Source organism: Podarcis liolepis (assembly GCF_965112155.1).
Source record: "Podarcis liolepis genome assembly, chromosome: 10".
Lineage (NCBI taxonomy): Eukaryota > Metazoa > Chordata > Lepidosauria > Squamata > Lacertidae > Podarcis > Podarcis liolepis.
In genome coordinates, this window is record NC_139562.1 from 12,356,712 (window position 1) to 12,370,274 (window position 13,563).

Genomic DNA, 13,563 nt, shown 5'->3' on the forward strand with positions numbered 1-13,563 from the left:
GGTGGCAGTGGCATAGCGTGGGTTGTCAGCACCCGGGGCAAGGCAAGTAATTTGCGCCTCCTAACCCGTGGATTTGCGCCCCCTAACCCGTGGATTTGCGCCCCCTAACCCGTGGATTTGCGCCCCCTAACCCTAACCCCCAGATGTTGCGCCCGGTGCGGCCGGGCCCCCCTGCACCCCCACGCTACGCCACTGGGTGGTGGGACAATGAGGAGCGGTCAGAGGGAGAAGAGGGAGAAGGAGAAGGAGGAGAAGAAGAAGAAGAGGAGGAGGAGGAGGAGGAGGAGGAGGAGGAGTTTGGATTTAATATCCCGCTTTATGACTACCCGAAGGAGTCTCAAAGCGGCTAACATTCTCCTTTCCCTTCCTCCCCCACAACAAACACTCTGTGAGGTGAGTGGGGCTGAGAGACTTCAGAGAAGTGTGAGTAGCCCAAGGTCACCCAGCAGCTGCATGTGGAGGAGCAGAGACACGAACCCGGTTCCCCAGATTACGTGACTACCGCTCTTAACCACTACACCACACTGGCTCTCAGAAGACTGGAAGGAGGAGGTGTCATAAGCTGAAGAGGCAACAGGGCTTAGTGAGCTGGGGGAGTCAGTGACAGAGGGAAGTCCAGACTCAGAAGCAGGAGAGGAGGGAGGCAAAGACGCAGAGATGAGTGCGGCTGGTAAAAATTCATGGGTGCCTCCTCCCCCTCCTGCTGCAACAAGCTCCACTCCCCCTTGGTCTCACAGAACCAGAAGAGTCATGAAGAGGGAGGAGCAGAGACAGCAGACTCTCCAAGTGTCCCTATTTTCTAGGGATGTCCCTGATTTAGAGAAGCCATCTTGGTTTCCGATTTGATCCCGGAATGTCCCACTTTTCCTTAGGACGCCCCCATTTTCATAGGAGAAATGTTGGGGGGTATGGAGTTATTCGATTCCTGAGCCATCTGAAGGCAATCCTGTATAGGGAAGTGTTGTTGTTGTGGTTTTTTTAAAAAAAGATTAATGTTTTATTATGTCTTTATATTATGTTTGAAGCTGCCCAGAGTGGCTGGGCCAACCAAGTAAGATGTCTGGGGTATAAATACAGTGGTGCTTCACAAGACGAAAATAATTCGTTCCGCGAGTCTTTTCGTCTTGCGATGTTTTTCGTCTTGTGAAGCACGGTCCGTCGCAACTGCGCCTCTTCAAGCGGCTTTAAGAAAAAAGCGCAAGACGTTTTCGTCTTGCGAAGCAAGCCCATAGGGAAATTTGTCTAGCGAAACAACGCAAAACCGAAAAACCCTTTCGTCTAGCGAGTTTTTCGTCTTGCGAGGCATTCGTCTTGCGGGGCACCACTGTAATAAATTTATCATTATGGAATGGGACGCCCCTATTTTCATTGGAGAAATGTTGGAGAGTATGAAACAGGTGCGTTGGCAGAGTCTCAGATTGCTTGGCGGGGACCTGGGAGAGGAGGGGGCTTAGGCGACTGTGGGGACACGGGGACCTTCAGTCTTGGCTGCTGCCTCATGGGGGCAGGACCTGCCAGAGATGAGTTGCTCTGCTCATTAGGCCTGACACTCCTGTGCAGATCCTGTTTTTGCTAATAAAGAGTTAACTTCAACTTGCTCTGTGTGATTTACTGCTGGCTCGCTCCTGCCATTAACTCTTTTGCTTTGCCACGCCAAAAGAGAAAGAAAGAGGTTTACCATAGCTGCTTCCGGACTGCCTGGCCTTTCAGGGTTTCCACGTTGAAATTGTTGGTATTTGCTGGCATTATGAAGAACACCACGACGGTGACATCGCTCCTGTGCACCTGAATGAAGAAAAGATGGCTGTCTAAACAGGGAGAGATTTTTTTGCAATGCCCTCCCCTTATTGTTCATCTTGTTTGACCTTTAAAGACCTAAATGGTTTGGAACCACGTTATCCTAAAGACCACTGACACCAGGGTTGGGAAACCTTTTTCGGACCAAGAGCCACATTCCGTTCTGGTCAACTTCCTAGGGGCTACATGACACTGTTTGCTGTTGCAAGGGACAAAAGTGGGCGGAGCAAAGAATATTCATCCATGCAAACAAGAAGCATTATGAGAATTCAAAGACACATTCCAGCCAGGCAAAAACACTCATGGAGGATGTATAGCAGAGCTGGTGAGGGGTGTGGCCTAGGAATAGGAGGTGTGGCCTAAGGATAGTCCCAATGCAAAAATCAGATGCCCTTCCATTGCACTATGAGTCTTCCCCTAGCCCATCCATATCAGATTTGACTATGTGTGTGCTGCATCTGAGACAGCCAAGTGGCAAAGACTGTGGAAATCCATTGCACTATACATATGGGAGTCTGTATTATACCCTTGTTGAGCTTTGGGAAGAGGCGGGGCCCATAAAGTACATGCATAAAATCTCAGTGGCAGTCCCCAGCATCTCCTGTTAAAACATTTGGTCCTTCTCACATGCAATGTATTTGCACTCTTCCATTGCCTCTCGACACAGACAGATGCCAACTCGATTCATTGTGCTCTGTCTATGGGACCCGGAGGACAGCTGCCAGTCAGAGCAGGCAAGGGAAACAGACTAAGGCAGTCTCATATGAATTTGCATTCTTTCTTACCCTCAAGAGGAAGTTCAATCTTGATAAGGCCTCTAAAAACATGTCGGCTCCTTTGTTTGAAAACTCATATCTCCCAGCAATGAAGAAAAACAAAGTCCTTTCAAGGTTGAAATCAAGGTGTCTGAAAGCAAGGGCAAACAAACGTAAATTGGGTCAAGTGGTCGATCAAAGAGGGCTCCTGGTAAACTGTGCTGCCGACTGAAGGTCATTGACACAGCAACAACACTGCAAGTTTCCTGTTCTACCTCTCAGCTAGCCAACATATACAGCGATGGCACCAGTGTTGTAGAATGCCCTCCTGGCTGAAATATGAGCGCCACCATCTGCATTGGCATTCTGCCGGCTCTTGAAGACACACCTGTTTGGGCAAACAGTCCCCTGAACTTGACTGGTTTTTTAAATTGTTTGTTTACTTATTAATTGTAATGCTTTTAAATGCCCTTACTTTATTGTGTATTATAAATATGGGTGCTTTTAGCATTTGGATGGAACTGTTTCACTGTTTATTTAAAACTGTGCACTGCTTAGAAGCCATTAAAGCATGAAACTAGTCTGTTAATCAGATAATAATAGCCATTGTGAACAATAAGAACATAAAGCCCAGATGAGTAAACTGTGGTCCTCCAGAGTTGTTAGATTACAGCTACTGTCTTTCCTGAAAGATTATCTCACGCCATGTATACCCAATCCGTCACAGCACTCTGTTGCTGTTATTTATTGTTGTATATTCTGTAGTGCTTAATGTAGCAAAATCTAAGCCTGATGAAACAGTAAGTTTTCTGTATCTGTTTATAAATCTGGCTGTCAGGGAACTGCCATCAGTGCCGGAGGGAGAGAGCAAAATCCAGAGGGATTCCAGAGAGCGTCCCGGGAGTGGGAGAGGCAGCCCATCTTCTGGGGAAGAGAATCAGCGTAGAACCAGTGGAGAAGGGGGGCAGATGGGGGAAGCGGCGAGGCGGTCCCATGACTCCTTGCCGGGGACCAGCGGGGAGAGTAGAGGTCCTCCGCTGCCTACGCCCTCCTTGCGCAGAAGGCTTTCGCGCAGAGAGAGTAGGAGGAGACTAGGCGTCAAAGAGATTCTTTACTGGAAGAAGTTTAAGAAACGCCCACTGATGGATTCTGCCAGTGATTGAGGCAGCCATGAGAGAGTGGCTGTCCGGACAGAAAAGGTTCACTCAGGCAACCCAGCCAGGTGTTTGCACTGGCTTACGCACGAGCAACCCCTAGAGCCATTACACTAGCCAATGAGGGTTCCTCCTGGATTGCCAGGGACCCCAGTGCAGGCTGGTAAATCCTCTATCCCAGTAACTAAAGCTGCATATTGTTTCTCTGCTCTTTGGATTATTGAGATCAATAGACGCTTCTGTCTATTGTGGTCCTCTCTGTTTCTCATTTTTTCCCATCTTAAATTCTGTTTTCTGCATTTCCACAGCACTTCACAATTTTTTAAAAAAATTCTTAGCATTTTAGTGAAAATTTCTCTTAAGAAAATCATCGGCAAAACTTTGCAAGCAATTTTTCCTAGTATGCTATTTTTACTAATCTGCACATTTTAAGGCACACTTTGCCCTCATGAATCCTTTTTGTACACTTGGCTGGACAACTGCACTATAAAATTTGGAGAAGTGTGAACTTTGGGTGATGGCTGTGCTTCAGTTCCTATAGAGGAAAACGACAGAATGGGAAAAACCAGAGATCTGTTCAAGAAAATTGGAGATATGAAAGGAACATTTCGTACAAAGATTACCATAATTAAGGACAAAAGTGGTAAGGACCTAACAGAAGCAGAAGACATCAGGAAGAGGTGGCAAGAATACACAGAGGAACTATACCAGAAAGAAATGGATGGCTCGTACACCCCAGGTAGTGTGGTTGCTGACCTTGAGCCAGACATCCTGGAGAGTGAAGTCAAATGGGCCTTAGAAAGCACTGCTAATAACAAGGCCAGTGGAAGTGATGATATTCCAGCTGAACTATTTAAAATTTTAAAAGATGACGCTGTTAAGGTGCTACACTCAATATGCCAGCAAGTTTGGAAAACTCAGCAGTGGCCAGAGGATTGGAGAAGATCAGTCTACATCCCAATCCCAAAGAAGGGCAATGCCAAAGAATGCTCCAACTACCACACAATTGCGCTCATTTCACAAGCTAGCAAGGTTATGCTTAAAATTCTACAAAGCAGGCTTAAGCAGTATGTGGACCGAGAACTCCCAGAAGTGCAAGCTGGATTTCGAAGGGGCAGAGGAACCAGAGACCAAATTGCAAACATGCGCTGGATTATGGAGAAAGCTAGAGAGTCCCAGAAAAGCATCTACTTCTGCTTCATAGACTAAGCAAAAGCATTTGACTGTGTCGACCACAGCAAGCTATGGCAAGTTCTTAAAGTAATGGGAGTGTCTGATCACCTCATCTGTCTCCTGAGAAATCTCTATGTGGGACAAGAAGCTACAGTTAGAACTGGATATGGAACAATTGAGTGGTTCAAAATTGGGAAAGGAGTACAACAAGGCTGTATATTGTCTCCCTGCTTATTTAACTTATATGCAGAATTCATCATGCGAAAGGCTGGACTGGATGAATCCCAAGCCAGATTTAAGATTGCTGGAAGAAATATCAACAACCTCAGATATGCAGATGACACAACCTTGATGGCAGAAAGTGAGGAGGAATTAAAGAACCTTTTAATGAGGGTGAAAGAGGAGAGCACAAAATATGGTCTGAAGCTCAACATCAAAAAAACGAAGATCATGGCCACTGGTCCCATCACCTCCTGGCAAATAGAAGGGGAAGAAATGGAGGCAGTGAGAGATTTTACTTTCTTGGGCTCCATTATCACTGCAGTCACGAAATTAAAAGACGCCTGCTCCTTGGGAGAAAGGCGATGGCAAACCTAGACAGTATCTTAAAAAGCAGAGACATCACCTTGCCAACAAAGGTTCGTATGGTTAAAGCTATGGTTTTCCCAGGGGTGATGTATGGAAGTGAGAGCTGGACCATAAAGAAGGCTAATCACTGAATAATTGATGCTTTTGAATTATGGTGCTGGAGGAGACTCTTGAGAGTCCCATGGACTGCAAGAAGATCAAACCTCTCCATTCTGAAGGAAATCAGCCCTGAGTGCTCAGTGGAAGGACAGATCGTGAAGCTGAGGCTCCAATACTTTGGCTACCTCATGAGAAAAGAAGACTCCCTGGAAAAGATCCTGTTGTTGGGAAAGATGGAGGGCACAAGGAGAAGGGGACAACAGAGGACGAGATGGTTGGACAGTGTTCTCGAAGCTACCAGCATGAGTTTGACCAAGCTGCAGGAAGGAGTGGAAGACAGGAGAGCCTGGCGTGCTCTGGTCCATGGCATCACGAAGAGTCGGATGTGACTAAACGACTAAACAACAAGAATTGTGTTGGAAAGTGTGAATTAGGCGCATTTGCCTTTAAATGTTAACTGGATTGAATCCCTTCCCCCCAATCATTAGGCCTAATGAAGTCCACCCCTTGGCCCACCTCACATTCCACCCTCACCCTTCCTCAGATCCCAGGATTTTGAAGTCAAGCACTGGCAATCCTGCCAGCAGGGGTGCCAGTACCTAGGGGCCAAACCCTTTTGGCCTCCTCCCTATATTTTTGGGTTAGGTGCTGGGACTCCTGATGACCCAAAAGTACGGAGCCAAGTGAAACATGCCTCCAGCGGCCAGCTCTTTCGCCTCCCTTCCATGGAGGGGAAGGAGAGTCGAAGCGGCCTCCCGCCAGTGACAACACCAGGAGGAAGTGAAGGAGGAGCCACTCCCATTGAACCGTTTGGCTCCGCCCCCAGCCCCCCCAGCGCCCTGATGTCACACATGTGATGTCAGCTCCCCCAATCACTCCTCCAAGTTGGCACCTCTGTCTGCCAGCAAGGCTATTTCCCAGTCCCACAGATAAACTGTGAATGGGGTTTTGGGTGTCTGGGGCAAGGTCTACCCTAACATTTTGGAATAACCCAACTGTCCCTTTTTTGAACAGGACATCATACCCATAGAAATGGCCTCGAACAAACTCTTGGATCCTAGCTTTGCAGGTGGCGTGCAGATTCTGGAATTCGTGCATAGCGGAGAATTTCTTAATGTTCAGCCCGTTTGGAGTGACGACATCTGGCAAAAGAAGAGGGAAAGCAGCAGCAGCTGAGTTGATCTCAAAGATGTGGAAGGAACAGGGTCACCCTCTTTTCTCGACAGGTGTCAGGGATTGGACTCAAGGGGGAGTGATGGAGGAGGAATGATGGAAGTCACCCCCTTCTCCTGACGCTGCAGGAGAAGAGGAAGGGAGCATTGACAACAACAATAATAATAATTTATTTATACCCCACCCGTCTGGCTGGACTTCCCCAGCCACTCTGGGCGGCTTCCAACAAAATATTAATACATAGTAATGAATCAGACATTAAAAGCTTCCCTAAACAGGGCTGCCTTCAGATGTCTTCTAAAAGTCTGGTAGTTGTTCTCTTTGACATCTGGTGGGAGGGCGTTCCACAGGGCGGGTGCCACTACCGAGAAGGCCCTCTGCCTGGTTCCCTGTAACTTGGCTTCTTGCAGCGAGGGAACCGCCAGAAGGCCCTCGGCACTGGACCTCAGTATCCAGGCAGAACGATGGGGGTGGATACGCTCCTTCAGGTATACAGGACCGAGGCCGCTTAGGGCTTTAAAGGTCAGCACCAACACTCTGAATTGGCAGGTTGGCAGGAGGTGGGACAGAGTGACGGGAGCTCAAACCGTTGTGAGGATTTGAACCGCCGACTTTACAACCGGCAAGCCCAAGAGGCTCAGTGGTTTAGACCATAGCGCCACCTCTAGCCTTAAACAAGATGAGGTTATTCTGTAAACTGGGATGGTTTTTGCCTGACGTTGCCCACCTCTGCAGCAGTGGTTGGTGGGAGAGGGCTGCTCACCTGACCTCCATCACCCGCATCACTGCTGCTTAGCAGGAGGGGGTGCCGCAAGACCACCGCAGTGCGAACACTGCAGGTGTAGCACAAGTTAACACCACGCCAACCTCCCCATCTGTCTCCCTCTACCTACTGGTAAGCAGCATCAGTAAGGGCTGTAGGAAGTCAAGTGAGAGATGGTGCTCTCTCGCCCCAAGTGCTACTGCACTCCTAGATTAAGCTAACTACAGGTGGGGCTCACTCAAGATTGCAGACCTACAGAGGACCCCTGTGTCAGAGATGCCGGACTTGGTATGTCATTCTGCAAAGTTGCGAAATTTGGCCGTTGGTCAAAGAAGGGGTCGATGATCCCTGCCGCAGTAGATCATTAAGCCTGAAGTCTACACAAGGGCATTACGATCAAAACAGCTTGTGATTTGCAGAGTTGGGAGAAACGTACCTAGAGATACAGGGGTACATCCGGTTATGAACTTAATTCATTCTGGAGGTCCATTCTTAATAATAATAATAATAATAATAATAATAATAATAATAATAATAATAAATTTTTATTTATACCCTGCCCTTCCCGGTTAAAAAACCGGGCTCAGGGTGGCTAACAACAAATGTAAAACACTTTAAAACACTTAATTATAAAATACAGTATAAAAACATGAATAACAATAAAAATGAATGAATGAATGAATCTTTATTTGCATCAGCCATTGGCCATAGCAATAAAACAACAATACAATAATGTAAAGATTTGGTTGCCAACGCCAAGAATCTAAAATGCGGATGTATATAAAACATAAAATGGCCCCAAAATAGTCTCGGCACATTGGGTTGAAAAACTAATAAAAAGAATTAAAACAGGTCCAGGTCTAGGACACACTACCCAGTCAGAGTAGCCCTGAGTTTCAGAGCCTGCACTATAAAGATTGCCACCCCACGTGAAATTTGGGGATTTGCGTCCACAAGAAGCGATTTCAAACAGTCTTCCTTAGATGTAATGGTGGACGGGATCAGGAGGAGGAGCTTAGGTCTTATTAGCTCATAAATAGGGCAATGGAAAAAGAAGTGTATGAAGTCCTCTACTTCATTCATTGTGCATGGACATAAACGCTGAGTAATAGGGGTCTTAGAGTAAATCCCCTGCAGGAAGGCCGTGGGTATAGAATGGAAACGGGCCATAGTAAACGCTCTTCTCAAATTGGGCTCCGTCAGGTCTATCAAGTAGTTGGCAAGTGATCTTACCACTTTCACTTTAGGGAGCCACATGGAGAGGCGAGCTGTAATGGACTGTGCCCGGTCCATGGCCTCGTCTCTTGTAAGAATCCAGGCCCGGATTTTATGTTGGTGCCAAGATGACAGCGTGTCGAGATCTGGGAGGGAGTAGCGTGCAGTAATAGTCTCCATGGCCTTGGACCATTTGTTGGTGTGAGAACAAGATAAAAAGGCTTGCCTAGCTAGTAGGGAACCTGGGGCATTGATTAATTTACAGTAAAAACTAATGATTCTAATGTGGGCTCTCGCAACAATGGAGGGGAGGCCCAGTTCTGTTCTCAACTGTGCAGCAACCGAGCCCTTGGGGAGACCCAGTATCTTTCGTGCAAAAGAGTTTTGCAGAATCTCCAGCCGTTGTAGTGTTTTTAAATTCCACCCCCAGATTTCAACCCCATACAGTAACATTGGGAGGACTTTGCTGATAAAAGCTTTTCTGATTGGTGGAACCAACTGGCCGCCTTTTGCGTAGAAGAATTTCTCCAAGGCTTTGATGGTTCTGCGGGCAGCCAGGATGGTCATATTTAGGTGAGCTGACCAGCTAAGCCCATGCTGAAAAGTGATACCCAAATACTTGAAAGCTGAACAATATTCAATAGAGTGGCCCTCAAAATTCCAGAAAGGCTTCCGAGTTTTCTTGCCAAAAGTAAGAATTTTGGTTTTGGCGAAATTGATTTTGAGGGAATTGGTATCGCAATATGTCATGAGCCCTCTGAGCATGTTGTTTAAGCCCTGCTTGGTTAAAGACAGTATCACCATGTCGTCCGCATAGAGTAATATGGGGATCTTGAGCTGTTGTAAAGAGGGGGCAGATTGATTTAGGGCCTTCATGGTTGTGACGATGTCATTGATGTAGAAATTGAATAGAAAAGGGGCCAAGAGGCAGCCCTGTTTGACCCCTTTATTCAGAGGGAAAGGATCAGATAGAGCACCCAGAGGGCCGAATTTTACTCTAGCCGAAATGTCATTATGAATTTCCATAAGAAGGTGGAGGAGTCTCTTATCTATGTTAGTGTAACTAAGCTTCTGCCACAGCCTATCTCTGGGGATGGAGTCAAAAGCGGAGGTCAAGTCCACAAAAGCCGCGTGTAGTTTGCAGTTGAACCTGTTTAGGTATTTATCAATCAGGGTAAATAGAACAAGACATTGGCCAGATGTACTGTGACCTTTACGGAAGCCAGCCTGTTCCGGGTGGAATAGCTTTGTTTCTTCAGCCCACTCGATTAATTTCTCTAGCAAGAATCTAGAGTAGACCTTGTATGATATATCCAGCAGGCTGATAGGTCAATAGTTACACGGATCTTGTGGGTCCCCCTTTTTATGTATTGGGATGACTATGCTCTGTTTCCAATTAGGTGGAATCTTAAGAGTAGCATTAATAGTGGTAAAGAGAGATGCTAAGATAGGGGCCCACCACGTCTGGTTCGATAAGAATACCTCAGGTGGTATCATATCTTCCCCCGGGGATTTATCCCCTGAAAGCGTGCTGATTAGTTGTATACATCTCTCTGGGGAGACTGGCTCCCAGGTGGGCAAGGCAGATGCTGGAAGAGTGGAGACAACATTTACTTCGGGATCTGGGGCGGAATACAGCTGAGCAAAGTGAGAGTGCCAACTGGCTACAATAAAAATCTAAAATCAATTAGATAATCCCCAGGGCTAGCTGGCTGAATTGGTCCTACTTGGGCCAGCGAGGAGGCCAGGGGAGAATTAGCTGTGAGGTCTCAGAGCGGGTGATCTTCATAAAAGGGGAGGGGGAAGGAAGAGAAGGGAAATAAAAGATCAGGCTGAATTCAAATTAAAGGCCAGGAGGAATAGCTCTGTCTTACAGGCCTGACGGAAGGAGGTTAAATCCTGAAGGGCCCTAGTCTCATGGGACAGAGCATTCCACCAGGTCGGAGCCATCACTGAAAAGGCCCTGGCCGAGGATAGTCTGACTTCCTTAGGGCCCAGGACTTCTAAACTATGGTTATTCATGGACCTTAAAGTCTTCTGCGGGGCATACCAGGAGAGGCGGTCCCGTAGATATGAGGGCCCTAAGCCAAAACCGCTTGTAGGATGAGATGGACTTTTGCTGCGCAGATGCAATTTTCGGCATCTGCATGCGCAGAAGTTATTTCTAACACTATGGAAGTGTGTCCCCACGTCGCACTGCGCCAGTTTAACACAGCGCGCGAGCGGGCAGCTCAGTTTGGGGGCGGCTTGGGGGCCGGTCAAACGACCTCCGTGGGCCACTTCCGGCCTATGGGCCTTAGGTTGCTGAGCCCTGCTTTAAGGCATGTAAAGCTTTACAGATCAGCACCAGCGCTTTGAATTGCGCCTGGAAATTAATTCTGCCTCTGTCTTACCCAGCATAAGAAGAGTCCTGCTGGATCAGGGTCAATGGCCCGGCTAGTGCAACATCCTTTTCTCACAGTGGCCATCCAGAAGCCCCTGGAAAGTCTGCAAGCATGAGTGTAAGAGGCCTCTCGCCACTTGTGATTCCCAGAAACCAGCATTCAGAGGCATATTGCCTCTGACAGTGGAGGTTGAACTTACGCATGGCGGCTAGAAGCCATTGATAGCCTCATCCTCCATGAATTTGTTTAAAAAAAAATTTGGGTGGGCATCAGTGCTTTACCTCAGTGCACATCCTCTAGCCATATCACCGGATTGTAATAGGTACAGGCCAATGAAAGATGCATTACAAATGGAACAAGTCGCTTTCTGCATCCCAGCCAACTCAATTTGCCAACTCTTGGCAAGCGTTTGGCACCAGTTCCCCTCCGACATCTTGATCTTACCAGCTGTTCTCTTCAGCATGTGCTCTGCTTCTATGGCCGTTATCTGAGAGACTGTGGTGAAGACGTGGGCACAATGCACAGAGGCCCGTTCCATACAGTACCGATGATATATCTGCCTCTCGCCTGCTTCTTTATCTATGTCAAACTGTTGGACAGCAAAAAGGAGAACAAGAATTACTTGCGTGTCGAGATCCCCAAGCCACCCCCCAATAATTCACACATCACACATCAATTTTGGTTTGGGTTTTTGGCACGATTTTGGCCACAACTTTATTTAAATACTCATGGAACTTTGGAGTGTCAGGCATAGCCCTATTGGCTTTAGCCCAAACGTAGCAGAGTTTTCCTGCACAGCGAAGAAGCTAGTTGCGGCGGTAATGACTAGTCAGCTAGACTCAGAAGAACTATTTACAGGATTTATTAAAAGGAAAAATAAAACCAGCAGAGTTTCTGCATACAAATAAAAGCAAAATAAATCCTCTCTTTCTCTCTCTCAAAACCATACACAGCACTTCTAACTCCTAACACACCTCACATCAAACTGTGCTAGCAATCCTAGATAACAGAGTTGAGTGCTGGTCGTTAACCAATCAGAGTGAGTAGTTTCTAGGTCAAGCAGACCTGGGCTTTCTGCCAAGAGTAAATTGACACCAGCTTGAGTTAATTGGTGAAGCTAGAATCTGCAAGTTTCCCACGAGAACCAATTAACAGAAACTGAACACCCCCTCACAGATTCTGCTGAACAATTAACACCAAATACACCTATGTAGGAGATCATTTTTCCAGCAAACCTAAACCCTTGCACATTCGCTTGTTCTTTATCTTTGCCAATGGTTTAGTTAATACATCTGCTACATTTTCTTCACTTGACACATAAGTACAGGTGATTACATTGTCTTGTACACAGCAACGTACATTTTGGTATTTTACAGAGATATGTTTGGAACGCGATTTGAAACCCTCTGTTTTACTTAAGGTTATACAAGCTTGATTATCAATGTAAACTTGTACTGGTTCTCCACAATTTACATTTAAATCTGCCAACAAATGCTTGAAATAAATCACCTCGTTGCACAATTCACTCAATGCGGCATACTCTGATTCCGTTGATGACACACTTACAACGTCTTGCTTGCGAGACCGCCAGCTGATTAAAGCTCCACCGACCCTTATGACTAGTCCTGTGACAGATTTTCTATCCGGCAAATTTCCCCAATCACTATCACAGTAGCAACTCAACATTTCGTCCTCGGAAGAATTTAATTGTAACATATAGCCAATTGTCTGTTTGAGATACCTCAGAACTTGTTTTACCCCTTTCCAGGCATTTAGTGTGGGTTTTGAGACCAATCTACTTAATATGCCTACTGCATAGCTAATATCAGGTCTGGACCACTGTGCTAGATACAATAAACTTCCAATTACAGAGTGATATACATCAGGATGTTCAAATTCAGGACTCTCATCTATATGAAGTGTTTTTATGAAACCTGGATCCATAGGCACCGCTGCCCCTTTGCAATCCTGCATCCTGTATGTAGTCAGTAGTTGTTTAACTTTGTTCTGCTGACTAATTAGGCAGCTGCCATCTTGGGCCCAGCACACTTCCAACCCTAGATATGTCCTAACCGGGCCTAAGTCTTTCACTTTGAACTTACTGGACAATTGCTTGGCAAACCTTTTAGTTTGTTTATCTGTTTTGCAAGCATACAAAACATCATCTACATAAATCAGACAAAACTCTTGATCACTGCCGGTACCACGTACATAAACACAATTGTCAGCTGTACTCTGCTTGAAACCAAATGACACTAAGGCCTCATGGAAACATTTGTTCCAAGATCTTGCAGCCTGTTTGAGACCATATAGAGCTTTGTTTAATTTTAACACTCTATTGGAACCTGTCTCATAACCAGGCGGTTCGGCTAGATACAGGTCTTCTGATATTGGTGCATGTAAATATGCAGTCTGGATATCAAAGTGGTTTAACAGGAGTTTTCTCTTTGCTCCAAGCGTTA

General features: G+C 46.4%; 1 protein-coding gene across 2 annotated transcripts in view; it reads right to left on the reverse strand.

The window, feature by feature from the left end:
• GYS2 (glycogen synthase 2) overlaps nucleotides 1-13,563 on the reverse strand; it is a 65,285-nt gene that overhangs the window by 13,463 nt on the left and 38,259 nt on the right. For both annotated transcript variants that reach the window (XR_014516122.1, XM_083461174.1), the window contains 4 exons: nucleotides 11,546-11,690; nucleotides 6,591-6,708; nucleotides 2,583-2,703; nucleotides 1,679-1,785 (listed from right to left, as the gene is read on the reverse strand). Coding sequence is in view for 1 of the 2 variants with exons in the window: in XM_083461174.1 (XP_083317300.1) it covers nucleotides 1,679-1,785; nucleotides 2,583-2,703; nucleotides 6,591-6,708; nucleotides 11,546-11,690 (491 nt within the window). In the remaining variant the exon portion in view is untranslated. The remainder of the gene's footprint in view (nucleotides 1-1,678; nucleotides 1,786-2,582; nucleotides 2,704-6,590; nucleotides 6,709-11,545; nucleotides 11,691-13,563) is intronic.